This window comes from Terrapene carolina, unplaced genomic scaffold (assembly GCF_002925995.2).
Source record: "Terrapene carolina triunguis isolate 2854851 unplaced genomic scaffold, T_m_triunguis-2.0 Scaffold93, whole genome shotgun sequence".
NCBI lineage: Eukaryota > Metazoa > Chordata > Testudines > Emydidae > Terrapene > Terrapene triunguis.
In genome coordinates, this window is record NW_020664444.1 from 23,081,930 (window position 1) to 23,105,426 (window position 23,497).

Here is a 23,497-nt window from a genome sequence, read left to right on the forward strand (position 1 = left end):
AACATTTTAAATAGATATTTGCAAGGCAAGATTGCCTCTGGGGTGGGTGGGTGGGTGGGTGTGAGAGAGAGAGAGAATGTTGCCGTAGGCAAGATGAGGACTTGGATGAGAGTTTTAGTTGCGTGGATGATAAGAAATGCCATATCTTAGCAATATTATATTATGCAAAAGGAATTTGCCATGTCTAGATTCTCACATCTAGGCTGTGTTTAAATCTTGCAGAGAAGATGATGATGTCCAGATTACAGGGAGGATGTGCCTAGTGATAGGGAAAAGAGGGAGGGTGGCAGGATTTGGGGGGAAGATTAAGACCTCTGTTTTGGCCATGTTGATCTTAAACTGACAGCTAGACATCCATGAGATGTCAGAAGGACAGGAAGGGATTTTAGTTTAGACAGCAGATGGTGGTTCAGAGGAAAGGTAGATCTGACAATCCTCAGCATAAAGATCATAGTCTCATCCATGTTTCTGGATGAGGTAACAGAGAAAAACCATAGAGGACGAAGAGGACCAAAAACAAGGCCCTGTGGACCCCCATCCAGAGTTGGAGCAGGAGGAGGGAATAAGGAGACTTCTCTGAATCATGTCTAACACACTATCAATTTTGCCCAGCAGTGCTAATTATGGATTCCAAGGAAGTGCTTTTGTTTAAATAGAAACCAAACAGACTCTAGCCCTGCATACCTTCCTTCCGCAAGCACATGCACTCTCAGTACATGACATCATGCAGCCTAAGGAGGATGTTTGTGAGAGTCACTTATTAAAATACTGTCAGAGTATCACTGTTTATGTTCACTGAATTATATAATGTATTAGAAAAATCTGAAACGAGGTCACTGCAGAGTCTATACATGAAATATTAGCACAAGTTAATGACTTCACAGAATCACACCCTATTAAGTAAACAAGCATTTCAGATGTCCACTTATGCATGGCTGAGGACTTGATTGAAGTGCTTTGGTGTCATAGCATGGGGGGAGCAAAGTTGGGGAACGCTAGTTTCCTCATTGAGTCTTTCGGGGGGAGGTCGGAGTAAGGGGGGGAAGGCAGTGAAGAGCTAATGCTTGAACACAATGTTTCCATGAGTTACTTAATTTAGAAGAGATGAGATGACTAGAGCCATTAGAAAAACGGGTGTGTTCCTCCCCCCACCCGCACAAATTTGAACTTTATAAAAAAGAAAAACTTCAGTTTTCTGATTAAAAAACTGAAACATTCAAGGAAAGCAGACATCTTCTGTAAAAAAAAGTTAATTTAGCGGAATGCTCAATTTTGCATTAAAAACGTTGACTGAAAATTTGTAATCAGCCTAGAAATGAAGGGCAGCTACAAACTAAGGAGCTAAATACTGCAAAAATTACACATGGAAGTAACTTTACTCGCAGCAGTAGTTTTACTGAAGTGCATGCGTGCAGGATTGGGACCTAATATCAGTTACTAAAATGTAAACTCTCTCTCTAGTCACTGCTTGATGGACATTTTGCTTATGTAACAACAATAAGCAGGAACGCTAAGGTCTTAGGCCTCCCTGTTGTCTTGAATGCAACAGCAACTATTCAGATGAAAAGCAGAATTTCTACTTACTCTGCACCCCAGTGGAATGCCACCATGTGTCTCTTTCACAGGCCAGATCTGCTTATCATCTAACAAGAGCATGCTAGTTCCAGTTGAATAGCAGCGAGTCTCTTCCGCATGGGGAATGGGGCCAGTTACTTAGTACTTCAAATATTTTAAGCATTGACACTACATTTGAACTTTATAAAAACTTATTGCTGCACAAAAAAAGTAATCAATTAACGTGATCAGAAATGCTCTACCTGGTTGAGCAGCATAATTCATTATCCTGATGAGCCTTTCTGCAAGTACGTGGTTGTATGAGCTTTTCTCCTCAGCATGCTGGGCTGGAAGCTGAATTCTTTCCAGCTTGACTGGGTCAATTCCTTTTGAAGTGGAAGAAAATAGGAGGATATTTTTTAGCTAATAGCTATTAAAAATTGCAATAAGTCATCTTGAAAATGCAGAGTATCATAAACAATATAGAACTGCATTGGCATAGTGTAAAATTGTGACATTTGAATGGCTGTGCCACAGTTAGAAAAGAAATCAACAACAGAAGATTGAACAAGTTTTACAACCTTCCAGGTTGGGATATTCAAAAGGAGCCTGAGGGATGGAGGCACTCAAATCCCACTGAAATGGATGCCTAAACTTCTTCAGTTCCTTAGAAAATCATTTAAAATTATTATTACTTTGTTGACAACTGACCAAGTCATGTAAGGGTCCTGCTGGAAGTCTGATATAAGAAAACCAGACAACAAATTTTCTTGTGTGTTAAGATGAATTTCTCTTAACAACCAACAGTTACCAGGGAACAAACCAGATTAAAAGGCTCATAATTACAACTCCAAAATGCTAAACACACTAGCTTTTGTGAAAGTACCTACAAGAAATTAAAACAAATGCCAAGTTTTCATGCCAAGTTGGATTTCTCAGAATATGCTGGTTTGAAATATTACCCTTTATGAACAACATGTGTTACAGTAAGACCTCAGACAATGATTACAGACTGTGTTAAAAAGCTCATTGTCTTGATTCCAAGTAACTAAAACATTTCCACAATAGATCAGAACAATGTACTCCACTTTATTGAATTTCTTCCAACCCTTAACTCCTGCTTGCTAATCCAATCCATTGTCACTTGGGATGCCTTATGGTTATATCTTTTTTAAGTGTGCTTTTCGAAACACTTGATTTCAGTGTTTTAGTATAGCCTCACTTTATTTATTTGCCAGATAAAAGTAATTCCAACAGCTTGTATGGTAAAAGTAAACATTTATTTTGTGGCAGGTATGAAGCCTGTTTAACATCCTTCTTTCAAACAGTTTTGCATATTAGTTTTGCACAGTTACGCTGCTGACTGTAATTATAATTGGCTGATGCAATTGTTTTGTTTCCCACTAAAAACCTTAAAGAAAGGTTTGTTTGCAAGGGATTAAGCCATTTCTATTCATTTTGAAGTATGCAGCATTTTACCATACCCTGAAGTATGATTTGTGTAGTATGCTGGATTCAAAGCAAAGCATTCTGACTACAACAATGTAGTGGCAACACAGGATTCACAGGAGAAGTTTCCAGGTCTCATGTACTCCTTTCACAGTCAGAGTACACCTAGCCATAGGAACAGTCTATTCCCTGCCATCTCAAATACTGAGCATGGCTTGTTGTTCAAAAACATCATATTTTTATACCATAATCTTTATTACTTGTTACTGCTTGGACAATATGGTTTGAAAATTGTTAAAGACTTTATAAACAAAACTGAGGGGCATTAACAGTAATCACAAAAATGTGTGACTGACACTGTAGCGTGGAGGGTAATTGTGCCATTAGTAATGACATTTGCCTAAAGGGAGGGAAATAGATCAGCAGTAAAAGCCTTCTGCCAGCAAGTTACTATTTAAATATGTGACCAAATATTCAACTTCTGGGCTTTTTTAGATTTATTTAAGTGTGCAACATGTGTAATGAATAGAAACAAGGATGCAATGTGTATAGGTACAAGACAACACAATAATTCTAAATGAACACGCACTGACTTCACATACTTAGCATGTAAAACGGTTCTATATGGATTCCAGGGACACTATAGGGTCAATTTTCAGCTCGATAATGAACAAAATTAATTACTAGTAATTAGAATTCTGTGTGTGCTCTCACCCTTTGAAAAGTCCTACATTGCTTTGTTTAATCAGGTGACACTGATATGAAAACGTTTCCAAGCCTGCACTATTAATGATACATAGCTTGAGCACCTGAAAGTTGCCCTTCTAAAGCAACAGAGCACATGTCCTCAGATCTATTTACTGTAGAAATATGCAAATACAAATGCAAGCAGCTTCCATACATTGACACCCATTCTAACAAGAGCATCATTTGCTGGTAATTACCGGTACTTACATTTTAGATGCGTAAAATGCACCCCTAGATAGGGCTCAGGGTAGAAGTACATAACAAGTACATGCAAACACTTCCTTCAGAAGTGGACATAAAAGTAGCACTATTCCACAGAAACAGATACTCAACTACCATACCACAGTCAGAGCACTCTGTCTGACAACCAAGTCCCAAAGCCTTATAGGGCTTTATGGATCAAAGCCAACACTTTAACTCGGTGGTTCTCAATCTGTGGCCCGTGAGCTGCTTGCGGCCCAATCAGCACATCACTGCAGCCCATGTGACATCCTCAGGGCCATACAGGTAGTATTGGATGCGGCCCACAATGGTAAATAGTGCCTTAACTGAACCTGAAAGCAAATAGGAAGCCAGTCCAGCTTTTGAAGAACTATTGTTGCTTTTTACTATCACCACCTGAAAGGTGAGAAGTAGTCTTTCTACACTAACTTTCCAGTGGTCTTCAAATACAGCACATTGGATTATTGTAATCTAGAAGACAGTAGCTAACAAACCTCTCTATATGATTTCTCCACTAAAGGGAGACAAAGATAGACTGTTAACATGGGTTACATAATCCCCCAATTTAAGGAAGCTCATAACCAAAGTCTATAGAAGTTCAAATCCCTGTACGGGTCATCACTTGTAATTATGGCCTTGGCTGGATCATCATATACAGGGATTAAAACCAGGATTTAAAAACCATGAGCCTCTACTGCTAGAGCTAAAATTACAGGCTGCATTAGTTCAGAGACAGAAGGTTCAAACCTCCGTACATGGTCACTTATTAAAGGGGAAGTATCAACGCTACAGTTAGCATGGGTTACACAAGGGTTATTGTGGCAGGGCCATGACCAGGGGAAAATGGAACTAGCTCCTCGTCTCACATAAGTGGAAAAATATTATCGGCCAATGATGCCTCCTGTAATTCAAAACCCACAAAGAAAACAAATGAACCCCCAAATTGCAAATCTCTTGGGCCAAACATGGCCCAAGCCACACAATAACTGGAGCAAGACTCATTCCTGTAATGTCTTAAAAATTTCTTCTGCACACCATCACCATCTGTGTTATCCAGGCAGTTTTCAGCCAACTCACATCAAAATCTCAATTTCAGTTAGACACAGGGAATGGTGAGGTAAGACAGATGGAGCTGAATCCCATCCACACATCAGTGACATCACAACACAAACAATCTGAATTACCTCTAATGGTCTCAAATACATATTAAGCCAAAGGAATAACAAAATAGAGCCACAGGGAAGTTTGCCTGGTAAGCAATTGCCTAAAACCACATTTTGAGGCTTTTAAAAGTTCAGACTAGAACCCACTTAAAAGCACCCTAGTCAGGTCCCACAGAAGAATTAATAAACCTTATTGTCAATGGAATGCCAGCTGAAAGAAACAGCATGGACACCTGATCAAGATCAATCAGAAACCAGTGCCAACTCGATCATATCTAGGCTGAAAGACAAGATGGTAGGGTTCAAGGAATCTGAGGACAAGACACTCATTTTGCTACAACCTTCACAATAATCTTCACCAAAAAGAAAATAAAGCATGATTACTGGAAAGATTATCAGTCACAAAAATTGATTTTTGAATAATGACTGAAACTGCATAGTAGTATTATCCACATTCTACTACCTTTTAGGGAAGGCCTGGTCATTTACCAGCACTGGATGCAATTCCCCCCTTCTTACTATACTCAAAACATGAAGGTCAAAAAACCAGTTCCTTTTACAGTAGGTACTGGTTCTTTGTCTCCCTTTCAGAATTTCAATGAGCAGTATCTGCTGGAACTCATCCAGAGAAGACACTGCCTCTGTTCCTTCCAGGCACACATCTGCCCCCTACAATGGCTAGTTGCCAAGTTGGTGTCTAATTCATCTTATTTATGAAGAACTATAAAAAATCCCTCAGCATGAAAGATAGACTCGGCCAAAGAGTCAACATGACAGCAAAATATGTTAAAAGGAGACATACTGCTTGTCCATATCTAGGTCCCAGAGCAGGCCAAACTTTTAACAGAACAAATTTAATAACGGAACAAACAGAGAAGCAGGTCGTAAGGAAATGCCTTCAAATCCATATACACAGGAATACAGAAGTGATTATAGCTACTTTGCATGCCTATGACTAACTGATTTGGAACTGAGTTGCTTATGAAATTATATTCTGCAAAATAAGAATAGTCTGCAGAGAGATTATAGTCTGAGAATACACATTTGTGATCTCAAACTATGCTACTATTGTATTGTGTCCTAGCCCAATAAATGGGACTCTTAACTCCCCAAATTAGTCAAGCTAAAAGGATTATATTTGAAAGGAAGTGTTCTATATGTACAGGGACCAGAATTAAAATATTTATCTAGCTGGATAGTTGTAAGAAAGGGTTTAATGTTGGATGCTGAAGTTATTGCAGTCTAACTAGTGCCATTATAATAAACTAAACATATAAAACCCACATTCATCTGCTCTACTGGAAATTTTTTAACTCCTTGAAATTTCACATTTTACAGAATTTCTCAAATTAACTTCACACATGCTGCACCCAAAAATGTACAGCTAACTGTATCTGATTTCATTTACATAATGTAATGAGAGCCTGATTTTTTTTTAAAGTATTGGCAGTCTAGCATTATTAATGCCCTTCAACATGAACTGCAAATGTAGCAGGTCAATGTTTTGCAACTCCAAGCTAGATGATCCCAATAAACCATGGGGTAAGGCGTATTTGGTACATAATGAACTTAAGACCTCACTCTTCATTTTCTTTTATAAGACTTGATTTGTCACCAATCCCTGGCTTACATCCTTAAAATACTCAATCTGCATTATTTTGGTCCTATCACATCCACTACACAATTCCAGCTGGAAAATGGAGCCACACAACAGACAAATCCATTTCTTCTCTCCACAGCGTGTGGTTCTGTAGAATTATTTTTAACCAGTTTCAAAACCTAATTTTCTATCCCCCTGGGAAAAAAAGTTGTCCACAGTTTTATAGTCTCTCCACCCACGTGTCCATAACTCTTAATTGGTTGTAAAATTAAAACATTCTGGACTTGTGCCCTCACCTTTCAGGACTTCTATCATCAATCTACTTGCCTTTTTCCTCACCTGAACCTGTTCAAAGTGTTAAGAGAAATGCCTCTACCACTTTATTGAAGTCATAGTCTTTCCCCCCCCACACACACAGTGCTGTCCTGAAATGCTGAGTTTTTGTTCAACTGATTTCAGTTGAAGGCAGTCTGTTTCAGGAGTTGAAAGTTGAAATTCAATAAAAATGCCATTTCAGAAAGATGCAAGAGGTGAAGTGGAAGTAGAATTTTCTGTTGGAAACTTGAACCAGAATTCGTTTTGATTAGGGCTGTTGATTAATCGAGATTAATTGCAGTTTTAATCACACTGTTAAATAATAATAGAATACCATTTATTTAAATACTTTGGATGTTTTTCTACATTTTCAAATATATTGATCTCAATTACAACCCAGAATACAAGATGTCCACTGCTCACTTTATATTATTTTTTATTACAAATATTTGCACTGTAAAAATGATCAACAAAAGAAAGTATTTTTCAGTTCATCTCAGACAAGTACTGTAGTGCAATCTCTTATCGTGAAAGTGCAACTTACAAATGTAGATTGTTTTTTGTTACATAACTTCACTGAAAAACAAAATAATGCAAAACTTTAGAGCCTACAAGTCCACTCAGTCCTACTTCTCGTTCAGTCAATCGTTAAGACAAACAAGTTTGTTTACATTTATGGGAAATAATGCTGCCCTCTTTTATTTACAATGTCACCAGAAAGTGAGAATTGTAGCCGGCATTGCAAGGTATTTATATGCCAGATATGTTAAGAACATAAGAACGGCCATACTGGGTCAGACCAAAGGTCCATCTATCAACAGTGGCCAATGCCAGATGCCCCAGAGGAAGTGAACCTAACAGGTAATGATCAAGTGATCTCTCTCCTGCCATCCATCTCCATCCTCTGACAAACAGAGGCTAGGGACACCATTCCTTAACCCATCCTGGCTAATAGCGATTAATGGACTTAACCTCCATGAATTTATCCAGTTCTCTTTTAAGCACTGTTATAGTCCTAGCCTTCACAACCTCCTCAGGCAAGGAATTCCACAAGTTGACTGTGCGCTGTGTGAAGAAGAACTTCCTTTTATTTGTTTTAAACCTGCTGCCCATCACTTTCATTTGGTGGCCCCTAGTTCTTGTATTATGGGAATAAGTAAATAACTTTTCCTTATCTACTTTCTCCATATCACTCATGATTTTATATACCTCTATCATATCCCCCCTTAGTCTCCTCTTTTCCAAGCTGAAAAGTCCTAGCCTCCTTAATCTCTCCTCATATGGGACCCATCCCAAACCCCTAATCATTTTAGTTGCCCTTCTCTGAACCTTTTCTAGTGCCAGTATATCTTTTTTGAGATGAGGAGACCACATCTGTACACAGTATTCAAGTTGTGGGCATACCATTGATTTATATAAGGGCAATAACATATTCTCTGTCTGATTCTCTATCCCCTTTTGAATGATTCCTAACATCCTGTTTGCTTTTTTGACTGCCTCTGCACACTGAGTGGACGTCTTCAGAGAACTATCCACGATGACTCCAAGATCTTTTTCCTGATTAGTTGTAGCTAAATTAGCCCCCATCATATTGTATGTATAGAATCATAGAATATGAGGGTTGGAAGGGACCTCAGGAGGTCATCTAGTCCAACCCCCTGCTCAAAGCAGGACCAATCCCCAGACAGATTTTTGCCCCAGATCCCTAAATGGCCCCCTCAAGGATTGAACTCACAACCCTGGGTTTAGCAGGCCAATGTTCAAAGCACTGAGCTATCCCTCCCCCGATTTATAGTTGGGGTTATTTTTTCCAATGTGCATTACTTTACATTTATCCACATGACATTTCATTTGCCATTTTGTTGCCCAATCACTTAGTTTTGTGAGATCTTTTTGAAGTTCTTCACAGTCTGCTTTGGTCTTAACTATCTTGAGCAGTTTAGTATCATCTGCAAACTTTGCCACCTCACTTTTTACCCCTTTCTCCAGACCATTTATGAGTAAGTTGAATAGGATTGGTCCTAGGACTGACCCTTGGGGAACACCACTAGTTATCCCTCTCCATTCTGAGAATTTACCATTTATTCCTACCTTTGTTCCCTGTCTTTTAATCAGTTCTCAATCCATGAAAGGACCTTCCCTTTTATCCCATGACAACTTAATTTACGTAAGAGCCTTTGGTGAGGGACCTTGTCAAAGGCTTTCTGGAAATCTAAGTATACTATGTCCACTGGATCCCCCTTGTCCACATGTTTGTTGACCCCTTCAAAGAACTCTAATAGATTAAATCATGGAAAATCAGGGCTGGAAGGGACCTCAGGAGTCATCTAGTCCAACCCCCTGCTCAAAGCAGGACCAATACCCAGACAGATTTTTACCCCAGATCCCTAAATGGCCCCCTCAAGGATTGAACTCACAACCCTGGGTTTAGCAGGCCAATGCTCAAACCACTGAGCTCTCTCTTCCCCCCTCCCTCCCCCCCCGGCCCCATAAGACACGATTTCCCTTTACAGAAACCATGTTGACTTTTGCCCAACAATTTATGTTCTTCTATGTGTTAAACATTCATATATCTCTTCATGCTTCAGCCACCATTCCAGAGGACATGCTTCCATGCTGATGACGCTCGTTAAAAAAATAACGCGTTAATTAAATATATTTCATGTTATAACAGTCTCGGATGATGACTTAGTACATGTTGTTCATTTTAAGAACACTTTCACTGCAGATTTCACAAAATGCAAAGAAGGCACCAATGTGAGATTTCTAAAGATAGCTACAGCACTCGACCCAATGTTTAAGAATATGAAGTGCCTTCCAAAATCTGAGAGGCATGAGGTGTAGAGCATATTTTCAGAAGTCTTAAAAGAGCAACACTCCGATGTGGAAACTACAGAACCCGAACCACCAAAAAAGAAAATCAATCTTCTGTTGGTGGCATCTGACTCAGATGATGAAAATGAACATGCGTTGGTCTGCACTGTTTTGGATTGTTATTGAGCAGAACCCATCATCAGCATGGATGCATGCCCTCTGGAATGGTGGTTGAAGCATGAAGGAATATATGAATCTTTAGCGCATCTGGCACGTAAATATCTTGCAACGCCAGCTACAACAGTGCCATGCGAACGCCTGTTCTCATTTTCAGTGACATTGTGAACAAGAAGCAGGCAGCATTATCTCCTGCAAATGTAAACAAACTTGTTTGTCTGAGCCATTGGCTGAACAAGAAGTAGGGTCTAAAGTTTTACACTGTTTTATTTATTAATGCAGGGTTTTTTTGTACATAATTCTACATTTGTAAGTTTAACTTTCATGATAAAGAGATCACACTTCAGTACTTGTATTAGGTGAATTAAAAATACTATTTCTTTTGCTTTTTTACAGTGCAAATATTTGTAATCAAAAATAAATATAAAGTGAGCACTGTACACTTTGTATTCTGTTATAATTGAAATCAATATATTTGAAAAATGTAGAAAACATTCAAAATATTTAAATAAATGGTGTTATTAACAGTGCAATTAATCACTAAATTTTTTAATCACTTGACAGCTCTAATTTTGATGATTAACTGAATTGTATTTGTCATGGTTCAATACTTCCATACACAACATTCGTTTCTATATTATGCAGACATTTGATGCATTTTATCTATCAGGACTTCCTGGAATTCTGACATTAGCATTCAGTTTCCATTATTGTGTGTGTCATATGTTCAAATCCTTTCACAATGAAAAATCCATTAAAGTTGCATCTGTTCATTACAAGATAATCAGCAGTAAAGCCAACTCTGCAGCTACCCCAAGTAATGTCACATATACAAGTGTATGAACCAACTGCAAAAAAGTATTAAAAGCAAAAAAAACCTTCATAATAAAATCTCTAAAACTGAAACCAAAGAATTATGATGCAACATATTTGTAGCTGTTGAGGACAAAGAAAATGGTGTCATTAACAAAGAATGAATTAAGGACTTGTGGAATTGAGTACCAATAGCAGGCCACAGTAAACTTTCAAAAATAAGGGGCCTAATTCTCCACTGCCTTGCACATCCTGTAGTAATTTACACCTGAGCAAAGGGTAAAATGCTACCAAGTCGGAATTCTTCACTCATACCAGTGGCAGTATTTTACACCCACTTTTCACTCACTTCAACCACGTGTCTGTGAAAGTCAGGGGAGAATCAGGGCCCCAGTGTTCATACTGAACATACAGTATTTTGTTAGTCCAGCTTAAGAGTACTGAAGTCAAGTAACTGAGAATGAAGTGCAAATGAGTCTAATTCATTTCTAGTTCTAGGAAACCAAACGAAGAAACAAACCATCTAAACAATAATAGCATTCTATTAACAATTCATCTAAAATGCAGATCCTACACAACCTTTACTGTCACTGCATTTGTTTTTCCTTTCGTCATATGAAGATTTTGTTTCTTGTGGTTTAAGTCATCTAGAAAAAAACATATGTACTTCACTGAAGAAATGTTTACCAAACTAAGACCACTGACTGCAGTCAAGTCTCTTTTATTCTCCTTTCTGTGGAAAGACACATTTAAGAGTATCCAAAGTAATTAACATCTTACCTTTATTTTGAGACATTGCATACAGAAGACAAAGTACAAAGAGAGCATAGTAATCATCTTCAGCACAGTCCTGTGCATTATATACCATATCGAAAAAAGGCCTGTGGAAAAGAGTAGTATTAAAATGGTTGTTTTGTTCTGATGCTAATTGTAACATAGCCTGTGCCATTACCTACCTATGGAACAGAATGACTCACTATCCAACTATGCCCCAATTTTCTCTTTAGATATGGTAAAGAGCAAAAGTCAAGCTGCTTGAAAGCAGTTATTCTATTGTGTTTATTACTGGTATTACATCTGGCATTTTAGCAGGAATTTTCCCCACACCCTCCCAAATGGTTGCCCTCACTTATAATGGGTTATCTTTCAGGCCCAACGTTCCCTAGCACTGGGGCCTTAAAATAAACAGGGGGGAAAAATTACAGATTAGACATTCCACAGTTTGTTCTAAGCAAACATGGCGAACTTCAGGGGGTTGTTTATACCTGTGTGTGACACAAAACTGCATTGGAACATATGGAAAACTAAGGACCAATGAACAACTTTGAGATGGTTACACCATTGGTTAGTATAAATAAAAGCACTGTTTACTAGAACAGAGCTACAGGTTTTACTCTAAGCCATGTATGGAGGAAAAGATTATCCTTCCTATGTGGAGGAACAGAAGTCTAAAAGAAGAAACCTGAGCTATTTAAATTGATTTCCAACCACTCTGTTATCTTGGGTTCGATGTGGGGTGATTCAGTGACTAGTGCACGAGACTTTACACAATCAAGTCGTGACAAAGTTGTGGCCAAGTAAGTAGATACTTTCAAAACTCAATTTCTGGACTAAATAGACATCTGGAAAAAAGAGCTCGGGCACAGTGGAGCAGCTATCAGCTCCAAACGGATTTTTATATAAAAAGCATTCCATCGTGTGTAACTAACAAAACCAAAAACTAGGTTCTGAGGCCTGCTTTGCAGTCTTTTTTGTAGAGCATGGCTAAAGTCGTCCTGTTTTGTACAATCACTCTTTGTTTCTCTACAGTCTCTACTATAGCAACATACTTGGCTTTAATTTCAGACAACCTAAATAGGAAGGTGCATCTGAAGTGAGGTTTTTTTACCCACGAAAGCTTATGCCCAAATAAATCCATTAGTCTTTAAGGTGCCACCGGACTCCTCGTTGTTTAAATAGGAAGCAGAGTTTAGTTGGGGACAACACTTCAAAGGAGGCTGGGTCAGAAGTGAGATACCAAGCTTCAGCACTATTTTAGCACTTTTCACTTTCAGAAAGCTAATAATTACAATACTGCAGTTAGATAAACATGTACCCTGGTTCTACAGATGAACTGAGGCAGTTTAAATAACTTGTCCAGATCCAGAGGCAGTCAGTAAGCACTGGGACTAGAACTCAGCAAGGTTTACCAGTTTGAGCACAGAGACAAGAACTCCTATCTCTATGTTTTAAAGTTCGTTAACAATTAAATACATTAAGCCATTCTGAGAGCCTGTGATCAAGGCTGATGTGCTAATGAGGGCCTGAGGCCAGTTAGGTCACCTGGCATCACCTGAGAGGAGGGCAGCCAGGTTTAAATTGAGAATGAAGCTCAGCTGGAGAAGGGATGGGACAGCACTATAAAACCGGAAAACTGAGAGTAGAAGGGGGCTGTAGAGGAAGGCGTCTACCCTCCCCGGGATGAGGGAGGTTATCAGGGACAAGGAGGAAGCAGAGGGAGAGCAAGCCCTCTGAGCCTGTCTTGGAGTAAGTAGTGTGGCAAGAGGCTAGGAGGGGTGAAGTATCCACAGCGAGTAGAGTAAGCTCCAGTGATAAACCCAGAACCAGGAAAGAGAAAAGAGAGAGGCTTGGTAGGAAGTAGCCCAGGGAAACAGCAACAGGGACTGAGAACCTGGATTACTAGTTATAGAGTCTCTGGGCTGGAACCTGGTGTAACAGACAGGCCTGGGTTCCCCTGCCAGACACTGGCACAGAATCCTGAGCTGGGGCTGAACACTGTCTGGCAACAGCATTTGAACAGTTGAGTCCGGAAGGAGTGGACTAAATGGTGACCTGGCCAGAGGGCTAAGTTTCCAGAACAAAGGCTATTACAGAATGAGCAATGAGCAGGAAGATGACAGTTGGTGCAGTGAGCTTCATTCCCTGACCTAGATGCAAGGAGGCTTGCTGTAGTGAGTGGAACCCCTTCACAGAGCCATAAAAATATTAGGCATCAGAAACATGTACAATGAAGTGTACAATATGACAAGTAGGAATTGATTACATTGGACTGAAAGTATGAAATGCTTTAATACTAATAATAAAGCCCAGAGTAGAAAAATGAATACTGCTCCCATCCTCTCAATACCACCACAATAAAAGACAACCCTGGATGTTCCTTTGGATACAAGAGAAGCAGTCACTATGCAAGCAAGTTTCACTGCATTTTTCCAGCCCCTCCTGCCACTAGTTTAGCCATGATCACCGCATATAACCTACAATCAGGCATTTCGAATGTGTGGTCTCCTATAAAAAACACATTTACTGCATCTATAAACAATTCAGCCATTTGCTGTATTCCCTTCAACTATACAAGTATTAACTAGAAGTCAGGTAGGTCAGAGAACATTGGAAGTACAGACATGACTTAAAAGTTCCTCCCCCATCCATCCTCACACAAAAATAGCTTGGGAGGAACAGAGATCCTGAGCCATAATGTCCTGCCTTAGTAGGAGGTGTGAACTTGATGGTCATATATGCCCTGTCCCAACTACTGTACTATGATTTTAGGTACATCAGGGCAGTACAACAAAATCCAATTTGTCATTTGGATACTGTTTATGTAGCAAATATTGTGTTGACAAATATATTTCCCAGTTATTTTTGCTCCCACTAACGATGATTAATGGGTGCTCTATTTGAAGGATCAGACTGGAAATGATTTTTTAAATTTCTGCAGATCTCCAAATTCTAGTACCTTCCCCAATGTTAAACAAATGTTAATATCTACTGGGATTCTATGTATCCCCAAATTGATCCACCTTAGCATTCAAATGTCGAGCACAGTAAAAGTTGCAAAATGAAGGTTTGTTTACACAAAATATTGTTAAATTTCATGCTTTATAGAGCTGGATCTACATTAGACATCATTTAAAAAACATTTGCCAATGCAGACCACACTCAGTTACCACACTTTCCACCAATGTGCCAAAACTTTTGGTAAGTGCAGATTTCGCTATGACATATGTAGTGATCAATTAGATTGGATAACCAAATAGGAAAGAAGATATCTTTATACACAGATCCAATCTTTAATGCAAAAAATACTTCATCAAGTTTGTTTCATTGGGGGGTGGGGGGGGGGCGAAGAGAAGGATTCAAATAGTGTTTAGAATGCTGAGGTATCAAAAAAATTCCAAGATTTTAACTGTTTATTCATCTCGTAACTGAATAATTCACTTAAAACTTTTTGTTAGTGCAGTATTTTACTTTGCTAAGTCTAGGAATACTTCCCTTACATATGTGATAAGATCTACTCTTGCTTTTAGACGTGCTTCACTTCTGCACAGATGACATTTGAACGAAGATGCAAGATGCTGTTCGATCGCTATCTATATTCTCATCTGTCCTGAAATGCAAATATCTGACAAGGTGTTAGGATGATCAAATGAATATTTTGCATTTTGAAGACTTAAAAGCTAATATTCTAATATCTTCAGGCACTGTACTTAGTACTATCATGGCCAACTTCATTTTATAAGAAGTGGTAAACCAGAATCTCTTGCTCACTCACACTTTACTTAAAAAACCCTATGCTGCCCACACTTGCTAGTAACTGTAACATTATGTTCCCGTTACTGTCACCCATCTTTACTCTTCATGAGCCTTCATATGTGTCCCATTTGACAATTAGACAAGTGTGGTAGAGGTACTCTTTTACTGGACCAACTTCTGTTGGTGAAAGAGACAAGCTCTCAAGCTTACACAGAGCACTTCCCTAAAGAAGCGCGCCACGTAAGCTTGAAAGCTTGTCTCTTTCACCAGTGGATGTTGGTCCAGTAAAAAAAGATTACCTCACCTACCTTGTCTACAACACTGCAAACCACTTGGATAAAAAAAATGTTATTGTCAATGTGTTCTGTTTACCAAAATTGCTATTGATCTCCCCAGCATCCAAACCAAACTACTGCAGGGTATGGTGACATCTAAAAAGTCATTTACCCAACACGGGGGGGGAAAAGTAGAACAGGATACTCTAGGACACAGTAGAAAAAATTACGTCAAAAAACAGAATCAAGATTTTACTTTAAAAAAAATTTAAATCATTTACATGTTACTAATTCCTTAGCAATTTAAGACAATCAAATGGGAAGAAAAAGTGAACATTTTGCATTTTCTTTAGTTTCCTAATTGTTAGTAGTATTTCAGATTTTAACTGCTAAGAATTTTCACACTTAAAATGCTCTTCTGCACCAAAAAGATTAACGTCCTTGCTGCGAGACTCCCACCTAGCATATTGGAATCCCGATCTCAACTGAGGTTTCTGGGTACTACTGTAAGAAAAGTGGCAAACCAAAAGACATACAAAACACATCCTCAGAACACAGTTTGTGTGTTACATGTAATGCTTCCTATTCTGGCATACAGCAACATACAGAACTGCTTTAAGACAAAGCATCCCTTTCAGGCAGGGAAACTGAATACAGCAGCCTCCAGGGAGTGAAGAGGATAGACACTGCTTCCTTACTGCCACACCTTCAACATGACCATATACAAGACAGCTACACCAGTCAAATGCAAATGTTTGGATGAGCCATAAGTTGGAGGGGGGAGGGGAACAAAATTGGAAAAAGAAAAAAAGAAGCAGAAGGAAGGAACCTAGTCAGATGAATTACAATTCTTTCATACCTGCTCCAGTTTGTCTTTTCACTCCCAGAGGCAGCAGCACTCTTTTCTTCATCAGTTGTATTCTGCTCTGTCACCGTTGAGATAGATAATTCTGACATCTTACACCGCTCCATGATTACCATCTCTATTTCTTAAAAGAAAGAGCTAAAATTGAATTTCTAGAGGAAGAGGTGAGCTATTTGAAGTATTCTTTATGCAAAATGTAAAAAATAGTGATTTTTAAAGTGTTATGCACCTAAAAATGAGGGAAGACACTGCTCATGTGTCAGAATATACACAGAGGCCTTTCTGATTTTCCTACCATCACAACAAAATATTAAAAAGCATTTCTTATAAGATTTAATATGCACTCGGGGCTTCAGAACTGATGGTGTAATTATTTATGAATATAAAAGCCTTTACAAAACTGTTAACTGCCAAGCATTTTAACAGCTTTTTTAAAATGGTCTGTATTTGCCAAAAACCTATTTACACTTTCAATTATCTCAGGGGCTTTAAGTGAAAAATTGTTCACTCTGTGCCCAAACATAATAAATCTAGTGTATATATAATAGCTTCAGATTTTATAAAAAGTACACTGGAGCACACACACACAAAAAGGTGGAGGGAAACAGTATGTGGAATTTAAAGGAGTACAGTTGTTACTGTAGTAACTAATGCAAACAAACTGTTTATGACTAATATTTCAGGTTCTGAGTATGAAACTATTACGTTTCAAAGTCTTTCAACAAGTCGTCTATAGACACAGACACTTCCTCCACAATACTGAGGAAATTCAGTTTTGGCAAAGGTCTCCCTAAATTTCTTTAAGTGTAAGCTAAAGAAAACACTGATGTATTGAGACTTTTTTCCAGTAAACATCAATTTGTGCATACAGGCAGTTTGTAAAGCAATTCGCCTAAGAGCCACTCTTCCCCTGACACAAGGAGTTACTTGTGGTTCTTCACCGGTGACGTCAAAACTTCATTCCCTCACAGACAGCAATGGCAGCCCTAAGCTACCATTAGATTTAGACTGCATATTTAGTCACACAAGAAACTCCTCACTGCCGGACAGCCGATAGATCCACTAAGAGCTGCCAACTGATTGACTTTAGTGCCCTGTAATCACTTGTACCCTCTGATCCTTTCCTCTCCAGTGCATGGTCCAGCGCTAGAAGGCAACATGCCATACAGAAAAGACTGTTTCAGACCCTGAAAACTTAAACTTTCTAAGTGCTGGCTCACTTGTTTACATCCCCACAGACTGTGTGCTCACTGGCACCAGGATCAAGCACCAGAGATCTAACAGGTATGCAGAGGCTGAGTAGCTTAGTCACAGGTGAAGTGGGCAGGGGATAGGGGCCTATGCATCCCTCTCTGCACACAGACCCACTTGACAGATCTGCATGTCACTCAGATTTATTTAACAAATTGCTATTGATCATCCTTATAGCATACAAACGACCATACCCCTACACCCGATATCCTGAAATCTAGAGAAAACATAACTTTCTGGCCACAGCTTGTACTACAGCATTATAATGCAGCAGGATTTTGACTGACGGGGCCATGGAGAGGCAAAATTTAGTCCTGACAATTTCCAAACCTCTGGACCATGTCCCTGGATCCCTCCCCTACATGATATTGAGCTGTGTTTTTCCAAGGCAGTCCTGTTAAGAGTATTCCCCTCTATACACATTTGTAAACATCTACCGTTTTCTCAAACAAAAACAGTCTCTACCAAGTAAGGGGAAAACATTTGAAAGGGTAAGTTTTAGAGTAAAACTAGTAAGAGGCTACATAAACAAATAAGAAAAACCAAACCAACCATGAAAGAACAAGATGTTACTAAAAGGATACTTCAGTATATCTATGTACCAAGATTCTAGGATTATCACTCTGAAGCCTAGAATGTCTGCGGAGTCAGTGTGAAGTGATGGAACAGTTACAATCATGACAGATCTTTTTGTTCAGAATATCACCAGGTTGAATCATCACTCAGCTTCATGGTCCATTACTGCCCAATTTTGAAATTCTCAGCCATTTATGGCCCTTTTTCATTTTTAAACATATGACAATGAATTATACCCATGCAACAGCACAGGCTTTGAGCTATTAGTATAGGAACATCAAACAAATTACGCTGAATTGTAACTAGCCATGCTACTAACTAAGTTCTCTCCTACCCCCTCCCTTAGACATCTCAAAAATCCAAAACTCTACTGTCAGTAGGCTTAGCAGTTCAAACCCACAGCCAATCATTCCCCTGGCAGTGACAACTAATTCCTCAAGCCAGCTACTCTACTCTCAGCCCTACAGTCCACTCAGAATAATCTGGGACTTTGCTTCTACCCCCAGGACAAAGGTCACCCACCCCAAAGACATGATTCACTCTGATTCTTCGTTTTTCCTGTTTCCTCAGGAAAGTCTAGCATGCATGTTTCCTTGGCAACTGGCATGCAGACAGTATAATGTTCTGACACTTGTGCCATTTAATAGCCTAGAATCCTAGCAAAATAATGGAATACAAAATTTCCTTGAGCATATGTGGTTTGTAAGGGAAGAGTTTTTGATAGTTACTGGCCCAGAAGCGATAGGAAAAGAAATTTAATCCATGTTTATCAAAGCCACATTTATGGGGAGAAACAAAATCTGTGGTGTGTGTTTTTTTAAAATGGCAGTGGTGGAGACTCTGACAAAGTAGAAATGTTAGTTGTAGTCTCAGCAGAGTTAGATTGGTGTGCATAGTGCATAGGTCAGAAGTAAAGATGACATGCAATTTAGCTCCTATAATAAATTTGTTTCCATGGCTGTAAAAATGAATTCACATTTTTATCATGCCCACATACATGATTCCAAGGAGCAGCAGCAACAGAAAAAAAAAAAAAAAAAAAAAAAAAAAAAAAAAAAAAAAAAAAAAAAGAGTAAAGGTCAGACTTCAAGATACAGTCTCATTCTGGGGCATGCATGTAGTTCCATGGGACGATAATATGGATCAGGTGGTTATACTCGTGAAGGAAAAAAAAAAAAAAAAAAGATAGCCAAATCAGCTCAAACCAATTAAGGAAGTGCCATTCCCAACAATTATACAGGGCAAATTAACTCAAACTCAAACAAAGATATTTTTCCATCAGCTATAGCCAATATAAATAGATTCCTAGCCAACAGATTCCGCCTACTCCTCTCTCTAATTTGCTCAATGCAAATCAACTTAGATGCAGTACCTGGTTACCAGTGAACTCTTGTAATTTTATAGTTCAGGTGCTAAGGATCAAAGTCTCACTGAGTCAGTGGATTGGTCAGGACTTCTAATTTCCTAGGCTAACCTAGGTACATATGAACTTAACCTTACGAATAACAGAAACAAACTAGAACAAAGTGTTTATTAAAAATATTAGCACAAAGAGAAGTTACTCCAATGTGATAGTTGCTAGACCTGTTTTTACAGATGAATTAAAGCAGTAATTTGCAAACAGGCCTGTGGCTCTTATTTAAAGCTATTAAGTCACACTAAGTGATCACTACAGTACTTCCCAAATGTTTTCCTAATATTACTTTTTCACATAAATTGCTGTAATTGCCAGAGGGATGTCATGGGATTGCAAATGGGAGATAAGGTGATGCACAACACAGTAAGTTGTGGTCCACATTGCAAAAAAAAGTTTGAGTGAAAGCAGAGTAGATGAGTAAGATATTTAGTTTCACTTAGCTACAAAAGCCTTAACATGCATTTCCATCCTAAGACAACAGTATACTAACATTACTAAGCTTTACAACACCTTTGCTGGATAAGTAGTATCCCCATATTATAGAAGTGGAAACTGACAGGGTTAAATAAGAGACTGTCCCAACCTTGCACAGCAAGTCAGTAACATAGTTAGGGTTAGTAGTACCCTATTATTTTTGCTCTTGTACCTTCTCATGCTGTCCCCTGCAACTAGAATGGCATCTCTATTCTTTCTGCTAAACATCCTCAGTCTCCTTGAAATCCTGCCTCAAGACCCACATTTGAGCTTAATAACCACCACTTCCACTGCTGTTCAGCTTAAGCCTCTCCTCAGTTACTATGTATGGCCCACAACTTTTGTTCCAGCCCTCACTCTCCCTTTCCTTTACACCAATTTTTTTTTTATGTTGTAGGTTTGCCTAATTTGGATTTAAAGCTTTTCAAGGTAAATACTATAGAAATGCTGAAGATTAAATTATAAAAGCTATATCACTATCATAAACTTATGAGAACAGCCCCAATACGCCAGGAAGCAGTATACACATGCTTTACAGTATGTGGAGTCATGGAACAACGCCCAACACGCGATACTTGGAATCAGGGAACAAAGCCCAGTAAACAACACTACATTGATTAGCATTACACTACTTGTTTGGAATTAGACACTCAGTAAGTAACTACCTGGTTAATGCTATGCTATGTACTAGGGGATTACCGAGGAGGATCATAAACATTATGAAAACTACCCACTAAAGTCCTGTCTCCACTATAAAGAAACCAGGTTAAAGTGAGAGCTGTTCTGAAACACTTTCTAGTAGGGTTCTGACACTGTTGTAAGAAGATTTTAAGTTGTAGTATGGATGCAAGCCATGTTAATGACCTTTAACCCACTTTAAGTGTTTTAGAAAAACATTTTACACACTTCTCCCAGTTTAATATATTAGGCGCAAACTAAGATTTTTGCCCTCACTTCTCTAGCTTGGTCCCTTCTTACCCCAAAATTCATTTGTTAAGCCTCTTGAGAAACTGGGAAGAGGAAGAATCAAAAAATGCACTTCGTGAGCACAGGAGTTTGATTATGTAATTTGAACAAAAAAAATGACAATACACAGTCATTACATGCATTCTATTTAGTATCATTTACATGAAGTCAGAATGAAGAACTTGGAAGTTCTTTTCGGACAGATTAGTTACACAAATCAAAATGCAAGCAGGATATGAAAAAAGGGCTGCCAAAGAAGTCATAGCATAGGGAAAAAAAATTGTATTGTGGTATATGCTTCCTTAGATGCAGTGCTGTCATCACGGTCTCATTTTATGCATAAAAACTCTATTTTTTGATATGCATTTTCCTCTTAACTAGTAACTTAAAATAACGAAAGTAACTGAAGAGCATGTCTTTCTGGTGCAGCACCCAATACTTTGACTCTAACGATTCAAGCATGATAGTTCTGTGAAGCAACTAGAATGCACATCAATCAGGTAATTAAATAAAAAAATTGAGGGATTTTTTCTTTAATTTTGTACAGTAGGCACAGGTAGAGATGTGGCAATGCTTGGTTTACTCATTGCCAGTCAACATAGGATGCTTGACTTCTCGGGGGCTTTTTAACCCCCTTTGCTTCTCCACTAACAAATGACGCAGACTTGTTAATAAGTCTTAAAACACTGATTAATCATGTGCAGCTAGCTATAAGGTGTATGTGTTATTAAAGGCTGGATGCCACAGGAGAAACTGCAGACACTTCACATTTTCCACCAAGTAAAACACAGTCTTCTTCTAAAGAGCTGAATTCTACACGAAGGAGATGTTAAAAAAAATAAGCAAGAATCATTTCCTTAGATGTGGAAAATCTAATGATTCTGTTTATTTAGTTATGCAACCAGTATTATAAATGAACATAAAATATGAACTAGACCACAAACATGTGATACTATTAAATTATTAGCATATATAAAGTTTGCATGGTTTTCATTCATTGGTGCACTCACCTTCATTTTCCCCACTTGCCTTGATGCCTTTTGAACTACCCTCTGTACCTTTAGCCTTATCTGGGTCTTCTTGAGTATCCTCAAGTCCTCTCTCCTCTTCATCCTCTTCACCAACATTTTTATAGTTGGGTCTTTTTTGCAACCTCTTCTTTCCCTTATGCTTGTTAATTTCAAGAGATCTCTCCAGTGTCTCTGTAGGTTTTATGAAGCATCTGATGCTTGATTTTGCCTATTAAATTTAAATGAGATACAGTTTTAGCTATAGATTTCTTCTGCAATTTAGCACAAAATGGGTAGAAGTCACTTCAGTTTGCACAAGACAGATTTACAAATCTATTAAGCATTTCACCTACACATGTCAAATTTAGCTTAAAAAAGGCCAGAAAGATTTAACAATATCTAAATTATCAGTAGTTCCAGGCCTCCTACAAAATAGAAGTATTCTAATCCTAAGGACTTAGTAGCGTTAGGAAACATGACCATTTCAGGACAAGCAAGATCTAGATCCATCTATTAAACAGGACCACTTTAAAATCATGTACCATCAAGAAAAAAATTCTCAAAAAGTAAACCTTGTTTTTTGGCACACAACAGCATACAATGCTAAACTAAATCAAGTCCCACTGATGCTACAAACTGCAGCAGTTGCTGTTTGAATTAGACCATGCAGGAGACAGAGCTCAGAGAGGACTCAAACAAAAGCCTATTGCACAAACAGGAAGGAATGAGATAGTAAAAAAACAAACAAAAATATGGGGCTGAGGAACACCCATTAATATAAAATATAGCTTTTAAATAAAATATAGATATGCTTTTTACCTCAGTGTGTTTGATGAAAAACACTACTATACCTCTAACCTCTTTTTAAACTTTTAAAGAGAGGTCAAAGTATACTTAATTGGTAGCTGTTTTCATATCAACTTCAATTAAAAAGGCTAGTTTCACTTGCAAGAATGTTTAGAATTAAAATACAACCACGTTGAGTGTGTCTTTGAGGATGTATCAGGAATTTGCCTTCTCAAAAAACTTAAAAATATTTAGAAAAAAACATGCATCCATATTCAGTCAAAAAACTGACATTTCCTAAATGTTTATGTACACAGCAAGCTCAAGCTGCAATGGTAAACACTGAAAAACAGTAACTGCTCATCTGTTAATTACATTAAAAGATGACATTTAAGATACACTTCCTGTGTGCACATATTCTGCATACAACATGGCTCCAAGAAAAACAATTTGCACTTGAAATGAAGGCCCCGATTATACAGAACTGAAC

General features: G+C 38.4%; 1 protein-coding gene across 5 annotated transcripts in view; it reads right to left on the minus strand.

Moving 5' to 3' along the window:
• Positions 1-23,497, minus strand: part of CLEC16A (C-type lectin domain containing 16A) — a 187,169-nt gene that overhangs the window by 116,589 nt on the left and 47,083 nt on the right. For 4 of the 5 annotated variants that reach the window (XM_026650649.1, XM_026650648.1, XM_026650652.1 and 1 more), the window contains 4 exons: positions 22,222-22,450; positions 16,522-16,651; positions 11,635-11,735; positions 1,818-1,940 (listed from right to left, as the gene is read on the minus strand). In XM_026650649.1, coding sequence (XP_026506434.1) covers positions 1,818-1,940; positions 11,635-11,735; positions 16,522-16,651; positions 22,222-22,450 — 583 coding nt within the window. The remainder of the gene's footprint in view (positions 1-1,817; positions 1,941-11,634; positions 11,736-16,521; positions 16,652-22,221; positions 22,451-23,497) is intronic. The other variant, XM_026650650.1, reaches the window with a different exon arrangement.